At 39.3% G+C, this 13,214-nt stretch overlaps 3 protein-coding genes and 1 pseudogene across 10 annotated transcripts in view; 1 reads left to right on the top strand and 3 right to left on the bottom strand.

Annotated features, from left to right (window-relative positions):
• Positions 1–2,460, bottom strand: part of LOC147522631 (arogenate dehydrogenase 2, chloroplastic-like) — a 28,662-nt gene extending 26,202 nt beyond the window's left edge. For all 6 annotated transcript variants that reach the window (XM_086594549.1, XM_086594559.1, XM_086594544.1 and 3 more), the window contains exon 1: positions 1,323–2,460. In XM_086594549.1, the coding sequence (XP_086450675.1) occupies positions 1,386–2,396 (1,011 nt within the window). In that variant the 5' untranslated portion in view covers positions 2,397–2,460 and the 3' untranslated portion in view covers positions 1,323–1,385. The remainder of the gene's footprint in view (positions 1–1,322) is intronic.
• A 25-nt stretch (positions 2,461–2,485) lies between these two features.
• LOC147522632 (Cyclophilin-like peptidyl-prolyl cis-trans isomerase family protein) lies at positions 2,486–5,085 on the top strand. The gene is made up of 7 exons (XM_086594565.1): positions 2,486–2,651; positions 2,728–2,841; positions 2,919–3,140; positions 3,228–3,317; positions 3,978–4,017; positions 4,639–4,721; positions 4,801–5,085. The coding sequence occupies exons 1-7, from the start codon at positions 2,544–2,546 to the stop codon at positions 4,819–4,821; spliced, it is 678 nt and encodes a 225-aa protein (XP_086450691.1). The 5' UTR covers positions 2,486–2,543; the 3' UTR covers positions 4,822–5,085.
• A 365-nt stretch (positions 5,086–5,450) lies between these two features.
• On the bottom strand, positions 5,451–7,489 carry LOC147522633 (uncharacterized). Of its 3 annotated transcripts, none has more exons than XM_086594529.1 (4): positions 7,352–7,489; positions 6,858–7,189; positions 6,402–6,771; positions 5,451–6,305 (listed from the first exon to the last, which is right to left on the bottom strand). In XM_086594529.1, exon 4 carries the CDS (start codon positions 6,084–6,086, stop codon positions 5,658–5,660), a length of 429 nt encoding a protein of 142 aa, XP_086450655.1. In that variant the 5' UTR covers positions 6,087–6,305; positions 6,402–6,771; positions 6,858–7,189; positions 7,352–7,489; the 3' UTR covers positions 5,451–5,657. The 3 variants fall into 3 exon arrangements, with proteins under 3 accessions (XP_086450655.1, XP_086450660.1, XP_086450653.1); XM_086594534.1 differs by having other exon boundaries at positions 6,858–7,092; positions 7,352–7,466; XM_086594527.1 differs by lacking the exons at positions 6,402–6,771; positions 6,858–7,189; positions 7,352–7,489 and having other exon boundaries at positions 5,451–6,072.
• LOC147522634 (tubulin alpha chain pseudogene) lies at positions 6,108–7,080 on the bottom strand (annotated as a pseudogene).
• Positions 7,490–13,214: the final 5,725 nt, after the last annotated feature.

Raw genomic sequence — 13,214 nt, forward strand, 5'->3', positions numbered from 1 at the left:
ACTATTACGTTACATGAATTACATTCTGCTTGAGGAGAGCTAGATCCTTTGCAGAAGACATGCTTACACTTCCGGAGATGCCAGATCGGCCTGCTACATACGTCGAGTAGGTGAGTCATTACAGCATACCTTAGCTTCTACAGCTATAGCTACAACTCCATTACTCTTACCTGGTATTCCATTGGAATCTCTTTCAAATGACCGTATCTACGTCTTTGAGGACGACAAAGAAACGATGTATAGTCACTTTTCTAGTCGACGAGACCTATTCTTAAACCTGTATGCGTCTAAGGAAGACTTATTAGCAGGAGCAGATTACGTGCGTTCACGTGAAAGATTACGCAATTATCTTATGCTACACCTTAACATTGATTCATTAAACCGTACAGACCATGGGCGGAAAGAAGAGCGACAAGCAGAATGAATTATTCAGATATAGGCTATAGGCACTTGAAGGGGAAGTAGACTCAGGACAGAGATGACGGTGGTGGTACTGGAGGTCTTATCTTATTAACCACGCAATTTAACTTACTATTCCTATTAACCACGCAGTCACATTCCGTGGTACCCTACCTATATGAAATTCCTGGCTCCACCACTGGTGACACATACTCTAACAGCATGTCAATTTTATAGTAAGAGACCCATGTCAAAGTTTGTTATTAGAGGGAACAGGTTCAAATTATGCAGGAAGGTCAGAAGAAACAGAGTGTAAATGGATCCCTTCCGACATGGAGATGGAAGCAACAAATAGCCAATCTGATCCATGAATATGATGCCAAAGGACCGATGGACTTTTCGAAGGGCCAATAATGTGACCTTCATGGATTGTACGGATTAAACAGTAGATCTTTTAATTCTACTATCGATACTAATTTCACTAAGTTCTAGTCCACAATAATATTTCATGCAACTCGATGCAGCAATGTAGTAGTTCTAATACTAGCAGGTTGGTAAAAAATTATTCTGATGAACCTTCCCACAGTTGATGCTTGACTCTTTTTCAAGTAGCATCCAAGTTCATTTCAGATATTTTCCTACTACCCAACGAAAAAATAAATTATGGAGTACGCAGATTATTGGGAATCGTCTTTAAGTTATTAATATTCTCATAAATATTCATCAACGTTGCTACTATGCGATAACATTTATAGTGCTTGGTTTTCAATATTTTTCTTTTGCACATATATGGAAGTATATAAAACATGGTAGTTTTAATTTTGTAATACATGGTGATTTGTAAATAAATTTGTATTCTAAAGGAAAAAGAAATATAAAATGCTTAAATTATCAAAAATATAAAAACCAAAAAGTAAAAGTACCTATAACATAGATGTGGAGAAGTAATTTGTAAAGGACTTCATCCCATATGCTCGACGACAGCATTACTCTTTTGGAAACAGTTGCTCACGAACAACATTGTGAGTTTTCCCAAAAAGTAGCTTCTTCACCGACTCAAAAGCCATATCTAACCTCTCAAGCTGTTCCAAAGAATTCTTGTTGTATATAAACAAGCCATAGAAGAGTTCAAAACTATCCCCCGATGTATTGCTTACTAAATCCAACAATGACTCATACCCTTTGGTGTTTATCGGTGTCGATTCCACTCCAAACTTCTCCAAAGTCCTTCCCATTACATGTGTTATAAACTGAGATTCCGCAGCATGCCTGTCATGCTCCCCACAAGACATCTCCTTCATATTACATCCCTCTTGTGCAAAAATATTGAGAAACCTATCACAACGATTTATTCTGGACTCCTCAATCCCAATTCTCACTTTCTCATAAACAAAATTCAGACCCTGCCAACCATCTCTACCACTTTCTGGTCCAAACATAGGATGAGTACATAGAATATCAAACTCAGGTGGCAGAACTTTAAGAAACAAATCTCTAGGAAACTCCTTAACAGAAAGTACATCAACAAAAAGAGTACTTCTCTTCAAGCGTTGAAATGGGATGGACTGGAGAACAGCTTTAGTTGAAACTATTGATGAGCACAGAAGAATTACCTCCGGATGCTCTTCACAGAGATCATTCGGATCAGGGAAGAAGGAAACACCCAACTCCCGCGCAACATCAGAATAATCGGATCGAGAGTAGGCTAAAACAGTATGTCCTTGTTTTAATAAGGTTTTAGCAAGAAACTGGCCAAAATTGCCGAATCCAACAATGCCAATCTTCAGCCTGGTGCTCTTTTCAAAGTGTTCATAGCTCTTAGCTTCCAAATCAAAAGGCTGAGCGGCATCGATAGCTCTAACTATGAGATTTGGAAAATAACAAGTTTGCATTTTTTTGTAGTTGAATGTAAAAATCTTGGGCACTGAACAGGTACACAATGAAGAAGGTATTACTCTTGTTCTCGGAGGTTGTTGCAGACAAGTAAATGAGAGCATCTTCTTTACAAAAGAACAAGAGGAGGATAGACACTTCCTCTTTTCTTGTTCGTCTTTCGGAAACTCGGACCGGGCTTAGACCCAATGGACTCTCTGATATTACAATACTATATTAACTGAACTGAAAGCTAACAAACCCAAAAGAAAATGCGGAGATCAAATAACTGGATTTCAATCTTGCTCTCTTTTTCTCTCCTTGCAACATTTGTTTCCTCTCAACAACCCCAACTCGGTTCTGCTCGTGTCTTGTTCCAGGTCAGTTTTCACTTTCTATGTACCCTGGATCAATAAATTAAACTTTGATCTTATTAATTAGCCAATCTATGCCCAGACAAATTACGGAGATATTGAGTTCGGGTTTTACCCAACTGTGGCTCCAAAAACAGTCGATCACATATACAAACTTGTTCGTATGGGATGTTACAATACCAACCACTTTTTTCGGGTAAGTAATTATTGGAGGGTAATCTTTTCACAACTATATGATATTTAATATAAAAAATTCAAGTGATGTATGGACAGGTGGACAAGGGATTTGTTGCACAAGTGGCAGATGTCATAGGAGGAAGACAAGCACCTTTAAATGAAGAACAAAGAGAAGAAGCTGAGAAAACAGTTGTGGGTGAATTTAGTAATGTGAAACATAAAAGAGGTATTCTCTCAATGGGGAGATTTGATGATCCAGATAGTGCGGGATCATCGTTTTCTATACTTTTAGGGGATGCCCCTCATCTAGATGGTCAGGTATAATGTGTTTCAACCTTTTTTTTTTTTTTTTTTTGGTGTGTCGGGATTTCTTGTAATTTTGGCTCACATGTATTGTTACTTCAGTATGCAGTATTTGGTAAGCTTACGAAAGGTGATGAGACGTTGAGAAAGCTCGAGCAACTTCCTACTCATACGGAAGGGATTTTTATTATGGTAATTTCATTTAATTTTTTACTTTAACATATTTTTAGTTATTCCATTTGATTCATAGATTATAATTTGATTATGCTACCTGATAGCAAGATATGGAGTTTACTCAGCCAGGTTTTCTAGACTAGTTTTGGCTAGTAGACTTTAATTCCCTTAGAGTGGACCTGACAAATTTACTTGAAAGTTAACGAGTTAAGAGTAAGTCTGTCGGTTTAATTTATGTTAAGAGTGTATCTTTTACTATGTCTGGACCAATAAGTTTTCTACCCTTTCCAATTGAAAAGAACAAGAGTCGTAAAACCTTCCTCTTCCGGCACATGAATCTACTTAGGTGGTGTGAACAGCATCTGTCATGTATCTTACAGTTCTAATCATATTATGGTCTTTAAAATCATAATTGTTGGATGAGATGACATGTTATCCAACTGTACTAGCTTCTTGGTTAGAATATGATGTAGGCATGACTCTCATTATGCTATGTGTAGCAATTGTGTGAGGGTGGTTACGTGTTGGTACTGACTGTTTCTAGCACAAAGTTTTTCGTTGGATTTCCTGAACACTCAGTATCAGTAGCATGAGAGACCTCAGTAGGAAAATTGTTAGTTCATCCTCTTGCAGCTATTACTATGATTTCTAAGGACTTGTTTTTCCTGTATTTTGCAGCCAACTGAGCGCATTACCATCTTGTCAACATACTTTTATGGTGAGCCTCTCTCTCTCTCTCTCAGTTCATCCCCAAGTACGCACTAGATAATGAAACTTTGCAATTAAATAAATAAATAAGTTAAAACTTAAAAAGTTTTCATATGACAAAACAATTTCTATTACAATGGTGGAAACCTTATGTTTGCTTTAGGTGGTTTGCATGATCTCCCAATTTCCTTGGATGCTAGTCAACATGTAATTCTTTCTAAACTAGAGATAACTATATGTTTGGCCAGTCAATTGTAGGGATCACATTTTAGCCATCTAAGAAGCAATGTTTTCTCTGTTAAGTCCTAAAGCTTCAAAAACAAATTTAGCTTTGAAGGCGATGGCCACTTGAAAGTTTTGAACAAATATCCTATATGGCCAGATCAGCCTGAAATACGAGAGCACCTCAATATACTTGTAGGCCTTCTTGTGTTGAGCTGAAATGGCACAAGCGGGGCAGTGAACCATTTCCACATATGTGTTTGATAATGAAAACAAGAATATGATAAGAGAGAACCCAGTTTGCTATGACAGTCATCTTGCATTTATTGAACTGTGCTAATCTACTGATTTGATGAAGAGAATCTGAGAATGAATAGAACTGATGCATTAATCTTTCCATCTCTGCTAGATGCCACATTGGAGACTTGTGATAGGGAACGAACTATTTTGAAAAGAAGGCTTGCTGCGTCAGCTATTGAAGTGGAACGACAGGTATACCACATTGCATTAAATCGCAAATTACAGTTGGTAAAATCACTAAAACCTAAGACTCTGTGTTATCTTCTTGCAGAGAATGAAGTGCTTACCTTAGCTCAGTGATATAAGCAAAACACAGGAAACACCACTCCCTTTTACAACAAGAAACACAACTCAATGGGTAAGACAGTTTTCTGCCATTCCCTGTTGTTGGTCATAAACCCTGAACACACAAATTAGATAAGGAACTGCCTTTCCCTGTTGCTGGACATGATTCTTTGGTGCAAGTTCAAACCAAAAAAATGGCCAGTTCATGCAATACACTTCTCTTGTAATTCAATCTCAAACATAATTATATATCGCAGTACCTGTTTTTTCAGTTGGCGGAATTCGATGCTTACATTTAATGTTGTACGTGTCTTTTTAATTGACAAAATTCTAAAAATGCTCTTATCCACACACAGGTTTCTATATTTAACTAGTTCAATCTCTAAACAAATTCAAGATTTAGCTTATGTTTAAATTCAGCTATCTTGTAGTGCACTAGTAGTGCATGCTGTTATTTTGCTTGTGCAAGAAGACATAATACTGATAAACCCAATTTGCTTTTATATTGCGTATCACCTGTTAAATGACAATACAACTGTCCAAGCTATTAAGGCTAGGCAAACATGTTGGTGAATGTTGAAGCTACTCTGAAATACGGTGAGTATAAAAGTGGTGTTTGAACATTTACAAGATCTGTTGGGATAACACAAACTATTTTGAATAACCATTGTAGCCTTAAACTAGACACCTGAAAACAAGTTGCCAACAAACTACATTGCCAATCCCATTTTTTTTTTGCTGTGTTTCCAATCCCATTCCCCATTGTAGACCAATGAGTATTGGTTTTCAATAAAATCTGGAGCTCAACATCCCAAAGAATCTATTAACTATCTCAGAATTGCACTAGTATTCATCACCTTCGTCTTCCTCTCCTTCTGCAGACTCCGCACCAACTTCCTCGTAGTCCTTCTCCAGAGCTACTAGATCTTCCTGAGCTTCAGAAAACTCTCCTTCCTCCATTCCTTCACCAACATACCAGTGAACAAATGCACGCTTGCCATACATTAGATCAAACTTGTGATCAATCCTCAAGAATACTTCTGCAACGCTTGTGGAGTTTGAAATCATGCACACTGCCCTTTGGACCTTGGCCAAGTCTCCACCAGGAACAACTGTTGGAGGTTGGTAGTTGATTCCACACTTGAACCCAGTAGGACACCAGTCCACAAACTGAATGGTCCTTTTTGTCTTGATTATGGCTACTGCTGCATTGACTTCCTTTGGCACCACATCACCTCTGTACATTGAGACAGCAGGCCATGTATTTCCCATGCCGAGGATCACATTTGGCCATCATAGATGATGGTTCAAATGCACTGTTACTGCAACCAAGAGGTTCTCGTGGTATGCTTTTTCTGTTGATATCACAGGGGCGTATGAGGAGAGCATGAAATGGATTCTTGGGTATGGAACTAGGTTAGTCTGGAACTCTGTTACATCAACATTTAGAGCCCCATCAAAATGGAGAGAGGCTGTCAATGATGAAATCACCTGTACAAAAAGAAAACCAAACTCAGTAAAACATTTCACACAAACAATTCAAATCAGGTAAGAAAGTTATATTTTCCATGGTTAAACACAACATACCTGTGATACAAGCCTGTTAAGATTGGTGTAAGTAGGTCGTTCTATGTTCAACGACCTACGTCAGATGTCATAGATAGCCTCATTGTCAAGGAGAACAGATACATCAGTGTGCTCTAGGAGGGAGTGAGTGGACAACACACTGTTGTAGGGTTCAACAACAGAGGTTGACACCTGAGGGGAAGGGTAAACAGTGAACCCGAGCTTTGATTTCTTTCCATAGTCAACTGAAAGCCTTTCCAGTAGAAGAGAACCAAGACTGGAGCCAGTCCCACCTCCAACTGCATGGAAGACCAAGAAACCTTGCAGGCAGTGCAGTTATCAGCGAGCTTCCTGATGCGATCAAGGCACAGATCCACGATCTCTTTCCCAACTATCAATAAGAAATACCAAATGGACATCTTAGGGGATATCAAAAGATACAACTACTGCACGTACAAGCTTGATGTAGTTTCTTACTTGTGTAATGGCCTCTGGCAAAATTGTTTGCCGCGTCTTCTTTGCCACTTATGAGTTGCTCCGGATGGAATAACTGGCGGTAAGTCCCAGTTCGAACTTCATCTATAACAGTAGGTTCTAGATCCAAGAAGACAGCACGCGGCACATGTTTCCCAGCATCTGTTTCACTGAAGAATGTGTTGAAAGCATCATCTCCTCCACCCACGATCTTGTCACTCGGCATCTGTCCATCAGGCTATACAAGAAGCAAGGCACCCACAAGGCCACAAGTAAATAGTAGTACCACTAGCAGAAGATGATCAACAGTTTGTAATAATAAGAATCAACATTTGCTGCCAAAAGTGAAGTTCAAAATGAGGGTTAAATCTATAGTGATTTGCCATATTGTAGATGTGATAAAAATTGACTAACAGAGAAATCAATTGCATCAAGTAAAACTCAAGTAGACAATCAAGACCCGATGAACTGTGACGACTGATGAGGAAGAAACATACCTGGATGCCATGCTCAAGGCAATAGAGTTACCAGCAGGCATTCCCGGCCTGGATTCCAGCCTGACCAATGTGAATAGAAATGCACTCTCTCATTTTCTTTTTGTGTCGGTTGTTGTTCTTCTTCTTCTCTGTTTAAAGAGGAAAAAGATATAGCAGCAACAAGAAACTAGATAACCAAGAAAGCAAGATGAGATGGAACAGTTGTGGCAGACCTATGAACTCTTAAAAAGAGGGAAACGTGCAATTAGCCGTTACACATTGTGTAATCCAATGTTTTGAGTTTCAAATTTGAATTACCACAAAATCTGGAGGAAGGAGATTTTGAAATTTTCAAAACAGAAAATTATGAAAATTCCCTTACATTTCTGGCTCTCCTTATATATGTTGAACAAGTGTCAAGTCAAGGATACAAACATCACGCTCATACGTGATTTAAAATCAAATTCATTGCGAAGCAACATAAATGGTCGCAAGTTGCCAAAAAAAAACATAGATGGTCGCAGTATTTCCAGAATGAATTGGAGATTTGGATACTCTTTTTTTTATTATTTTTTTTCTTTCTTTAGTAAAGATATCTTGATATTTGGAATTTTGGATACACCTAATTTGTAGTATCATACCCCACTGAACGAAACGCCAATATTTGGCAGAGTGTATGCAAATCCAGTGTCTAGTTAGGCAATGACGCGATTTCTATTAGGTAGTGATTCCTATTAGAACCTTCTCAGAAAAGTCTATCGGTTTTTGGCAAATGGCATGCACATCTGCATGCAAGCAAAATGCACAATACAATTGCTCATGTTCGTCTCAGTTGTCATCCATTCATTCCACTGTACATCCATTGTCTCCTTTTCTCATGCTCTCCAGTTGTGAGTTGTGACTGTTGGAATCTATAATGAGTATTTCAAAATACTTGTGTGTTGTTTAGTCCCACATTGGTGAATCACCACAAGTGAGGTATATGAGGTGATCTTTTGTGTTAGGAGGAGGGCACAAAAGGCTTTGTGTTAGGAGGGAGGACTCACCCAAAGCCACCCACGCGCGCGCCCGCCCCGCACCGAGTCGCATCGTGTCGGGCTGTTTGTCTAGTGGGTAGTGAATTACCAATTGCCTAAACTTTCTTCAAGTCGGTGTCCTTCTCCCTCTATGATAACCGAACACAGAGAGTGAGAGACGCATAGAGAGAGAACTCATGTATACCAGAAGTCGCTAAAACAGAAGTCTCGGATACGGTTATATTCTCGTTTCAGGGGTAGTCCGTTAAGTGCAAAAGTCGACCGGCTGTTAACCATTGAATCTGTTAGGAAGACATCATCGCATTGCCTTTAACCATTGGAAGAGGCGAAATCTTTCCTTAAGGATAAATCCAGCGAGGGTAGTCCGTTCTAGTGCAAAAAAGTTAACCATTAACCATTGAATCGTGAAGAAGGCGCCTTTGTTGCCTTTTCGCACCATTGGAAGAGGCGAAATCTTTCCTTAAGGGCGACCTAATCCGCCTTGGTTATTACACGTTATTTACGTCCTTGTTTTCTTTTATCCGCATACAACAATCTTAAGGAAAGATCAAGATGTCTACACTGTTGACACCACGCCCGATCAAAGAAACCAATGCGAGTCATGGAAGTAACTTCGTCTATGAGAGATCTTTGCACCTCTCTGAATGCTCGCGAATTTACCCAATGTGTCAAAGATTGAATCCTTTAGCGGTTCACACTTGGCGATGGAGAGAAAGGGTGTTCACAGCCCTAGATGTACTCAACTATGCAAAGTATCTCATCGATAAACACCCATGGAGGGTTCTAATGATTTGAAAGAAATCAAGCCGCTTGGCTCAATGGGAATAAGGTATGTCGTCATGCTATTTTGAGTACCTTGTCAATGAAATTTTTGATATTTATTGTTCAAATAAGAATGCACATGATATATGGGAGAGTTTGAACAAGAAATACATAATAGAGGATCTTTGGTACTTTCGAAATATGCTATTGGGACTTTTCTAAAGTTCCATATGAGAGAGGATAGAGATGTAACGCCTCAAATCCATGATTTTCATGTCTTTGATTAATGATTTGAAAACCGAGGGTATTAATTTACGAAACCTTTGTTCTTTGGATGTTTGATTGAGAAACTCCCCGAAGTCTTGGAAACACTATAAAAATAGTATGAAGCATAAGCGTAAGCAGATGACTCTTGAGGATATGATCATTCACATTCACATAGAAGAAAAGAACAAGACTCGGGATGAGGTGTTGTCTAAGGAATTCCATTCTAAAGCCAATATCATTGAAGGTAATCCCAACAAATCTAATAAAACCTCTAAGAAGCAGAAGTCCAACAAAAATAAGAATTTCAAGGTCAAAGGCACTTCTTTTAAAAGGAGTGGTACTGGCAATGGAAATTGTTATGTTTGTGGTAAACCCTGGACATAGGGCTTTTCGGTCCGGATACAAGAAAGACACGATGATCCTCCCAATGCTAATCTAGTTGAGGGAGATTATATTGTTCTTCTTTGTTGTGTCACAAGTGTTCATAGCCTTTGGGAAGAGGAACCGGGTACTAGATTACGGTGCCACCCGCCGTCTGTGGTGATGTTGAAGCCTTCTCGGACTACATACTAGTGAAAGATGAAAAGGTCTATATGGGTGACTCTAGGTCTGTTCTGTTGAGGAACAGGGCAAGGTTCTTCGAAGAAGTTAACCGGGGAAAACCCTTTCACTTAGTAATGTTCTTCATGTTCCCGAGATTCGTTAGAATCGATTTTCGTGTCCCTCTTGGGAAAAGTCGGCCAAGGTGACTTTTGAGAGTGACAAGTTTGTTCCGACAAAGAATGAGGGTTTTGTTGGTAAAGGTTATTGTAATAACAAATTGGTCTTTTCATGTTGAATGTACTTGACAACATTATTATTAATAAGAATGAATTATACGCTTACTTGCTTGACTCTTTTAATATATGGCATGGTAGACTAGGACATGTGAATGTTCAGTATATGAAAAGGATGAAAGCATGTGGTTTATTGTCTAATATTTTTTATTTTTCTAATGATAAATGTGAGATATGTGCTGAGACTAAAGCCACGAAGAAACCCTGTAGAACTGTGTCTAGAGATAAAACTGGATTACTAACTCTTATTCATACGGATTTGGGTGAATTCAGAAGTACCATGTCTAGAGGGGGGAAGTTTTATTATATTACATTCATAGATGATTTCTCTAGGTACACCATGGTATATTTACTTAGACACAAGCATGAGGCAGGTGAGATGTTTCTCAAGTACAAAGCTGAAGTTGAAAACCAGCTTAACTGTAAGATTAAGAGACTTCGGTCTGATAGGGGTGGAGAATATGAGTCTAACCCCTTCTAGGACTTTTGTGACAAGAGTGACATTATTCATGAGTCCTAGCCTTGATGTTGTGAGAAACACCAAGATGTTTTTATCCTCCCAATTTGAAATGAAGGATTTGGGAGAAGCTGATGTGATTCTTGGAATCAAAATCATCGAGAAGCTTGATGATGGTTATCTGCTTTCAAGAGCATTATGTTGAGAAGTTTTTGAATAAGTTTAACTTTTATGATAGTAAGCCCGCGTGTCGACACCTTATGAGGCAAATAGTGAACTTGGAAAAATGCTCAACATGATGTACTTCGATCTAGATATGCCCAAATTATTGGTAGTCTCATGTACTTGATGAATTGCACTAGACGACATTGCTTATATAGTTAGCGGGCTAAGCTGAGGATACACTCATTGTCCTAGCCGGGAACATTGGAGTGCCCTTAGAGACTAGCCAAGTACTTGGGAGGAACAATGAATTACGGCATAAGGTTTAGACAAACTCCCACTGTGATAGAGGGTTATTGTGATGCAAATTTGGATATCGATTCTCATGATATCAAGTCCACTAGTGGTTATATTTTCACCCTAGGTGGAGGTGCGATCGCTTGGAAATCTTCTAAGCGGACCTTGATAGCTCGTTCAACCATGGAGTCAGGAGCTTATTGCTTTAAATAAAGCAAGTCTTTGGAAAGTGGCTTAGAAACCTCTTGGCGGATCTTCCTATTGGTACAAAACCGCCTCCAATTTGTACCTATGCATTGTATTTGTCGGTATGATAGCAAAGGCAAAGAGCAAATTGTATAATGGGAAAAGCGGACATATTAGATGCGAGACTACGGTCTATAAAGCATTTCTTTGGAATCTGGAGTTGTGGCTCTAGATTATGTGAGGTTAGAGTTAAATTTGGCCGATCCTCGACAAAACCACTTAACAGGGGAGACAAGTGGTTGATATGTCGAGGGGATGGGACTTTGCCTTAGATAGAGGGCGACGGCGGCAACCCCACCTATGTGATTGGAGATCCCATGAAGTAGGTTCAAAGAAAAAAACAAGTCATCTAAATTCTCACGGTATGCTATTGTCTTTATTTAAGGCGTCCCTTTATGACTAGATAGCATTATTGTATACTTTGTATAACTTGAATAGCAATGAGAAAAAGGATGAGTTATTTTACTCTTAATGGAATCCATAGTCCATTATTTTTTATGAGATAGTGTATTTTAACCGCTATGTACACTTGATGGATATCCACCCACGTGAATGTAGAACTGGGTCGGTTCTTATGAGTATTCAGCAAATACTCTAGAGCATTCACATAACAAAAGCGTATGAGGGCCAAAAAAAGCAACACCGCATGCGGGCATATAATGAAAAAGCAATGTGGGTGCATGTCCTCTATTTTACTACAAGGGAATGTTGGTTCAAAGATTTTTTAATCCACCACTTTCCGTATTATAAGACATGTTACCCTATGATCGGTTCAAGCCCGAAAAGCACCAGTATCTTATGCATTGTTTTTTCGATTCTCTCTGGCATTTTGTTAACCCATTTCTTTTGTAATATCCTATTCCAAAATAGTGGGGGACTATTAGTATTTTAAAATAGTGGGGAATTGTTGGAATCTCTAATGAGTATTTCAAAATACTTGTGTGTTGTTTAGTCCCACATTGGTGAATCACCACTAGCAAGTGAGGTATATGAGGTGATCTTCTAGCATAAAGGCGTGCCCTTAGGGTACAAAGGCTTTTGTGTTAGGAGGGAGGACTCACCCAAAGCCACACACGCGCGCGCCCGCCCGCCCCGCACCGAGTCCCGTCGTGTTGGGCTTGGGCTTGGGCTGTTTGTCTAGTGGGTAGTGAATTACCAGTTTCGGCTGGAGTCCCACTTCCAGTTGGATTCTGTCTCAAAGCTTGAGAGTTCTACTTCAACTTGGTTTTGTGAAACCGACTTGGAGAGGTGTCCTTCTCCATCTATGATAACCGATCACACCTCTATATAAACACTGTTGTGTTCATAGAGAGAGATCAATCATAGAACACAGAGAGTGAGAGACGCATAGAGAGACTTCGTGTATACCGGAGTCGTCTTTGCTGCCGCCTCTAGATTGAGAGAGTCGGAAGTCATGTTTCTTTGTCTCTATACATCGTGAAAGCAGTAACTTCGTGGATCTTGTCCCTTCACCTTCATCACACCTACACCTAATCGGAGAAACAGATAAGTCTTTATTCTTCTTCTCTTTCTCTTCTTCTTGTCGACCCCGAGAGAGTTATATTATTGCCGTTCTAGAGGGTAGTACGTTGCTCTAGTGCAAAATCATACCGCTGTTAACCATTGAATCCGTGAGGAAGGCGCCATCGTTGCTTTTCGCACCATTGGAAGGGGCGAAATCTTTCCTTAAGGACAGCCTAATCCGTGCCTTGGTTATTACCTGTTATTCTGTCCTTGTCTTCTATTGTTTTCTTTTATCTGCATACAACAGTGACAAATACACGGAAGGGAAAAATCAACTACCAAGTACCAACTATGGG

This window comes from Coptis chinensis, chromosome 1 (assembly GCF_015680905.1).
Source record: "Coptis chinensis isolate HL-2020 chromosome 1, ASM1568090v1, whole genome shotgun sequence".
NCBI classification, from domain to species: Eukaryota; Viridiplantae; Streptophyta; class Magnoliopsida; order Ranunculales; family Ranunculaceae; genus Coptis; species Coptis chinensis.

Excerpts from the sequence above, each read along its gene's own strand:
- LOC147522633 (XM_086594529.1), bottom strand. The coding sequence starts at position 6,086 with ATGGGAAATACATGGCCTGCTGTCTCAATGTACAGAGGTGATGTGGTG.
- LOC147522632 (XM_086594565.1), top strand. The coding sequence starts at position 2,544 with ATGCGGAGATCAAATAACTGGATTTCAATCTTGCTCTCTTTTTCTCTC. Across the intron at positions 3,141-3,227 it reads CCCCTCATCTAGATGGTCAG|TATGCAGTATTTGGTAAGCT; the intron begins GTATAATGTGTT and ends TTGTTACTTCAG. Across the intron at positions 4,018-4,638 it reads CTTGTCAACATACTTTTATG|ATGCCACATTGGAGACTTGT; the intron begins GTGAGCCTCTCT and ends CATCTCTGCTAG.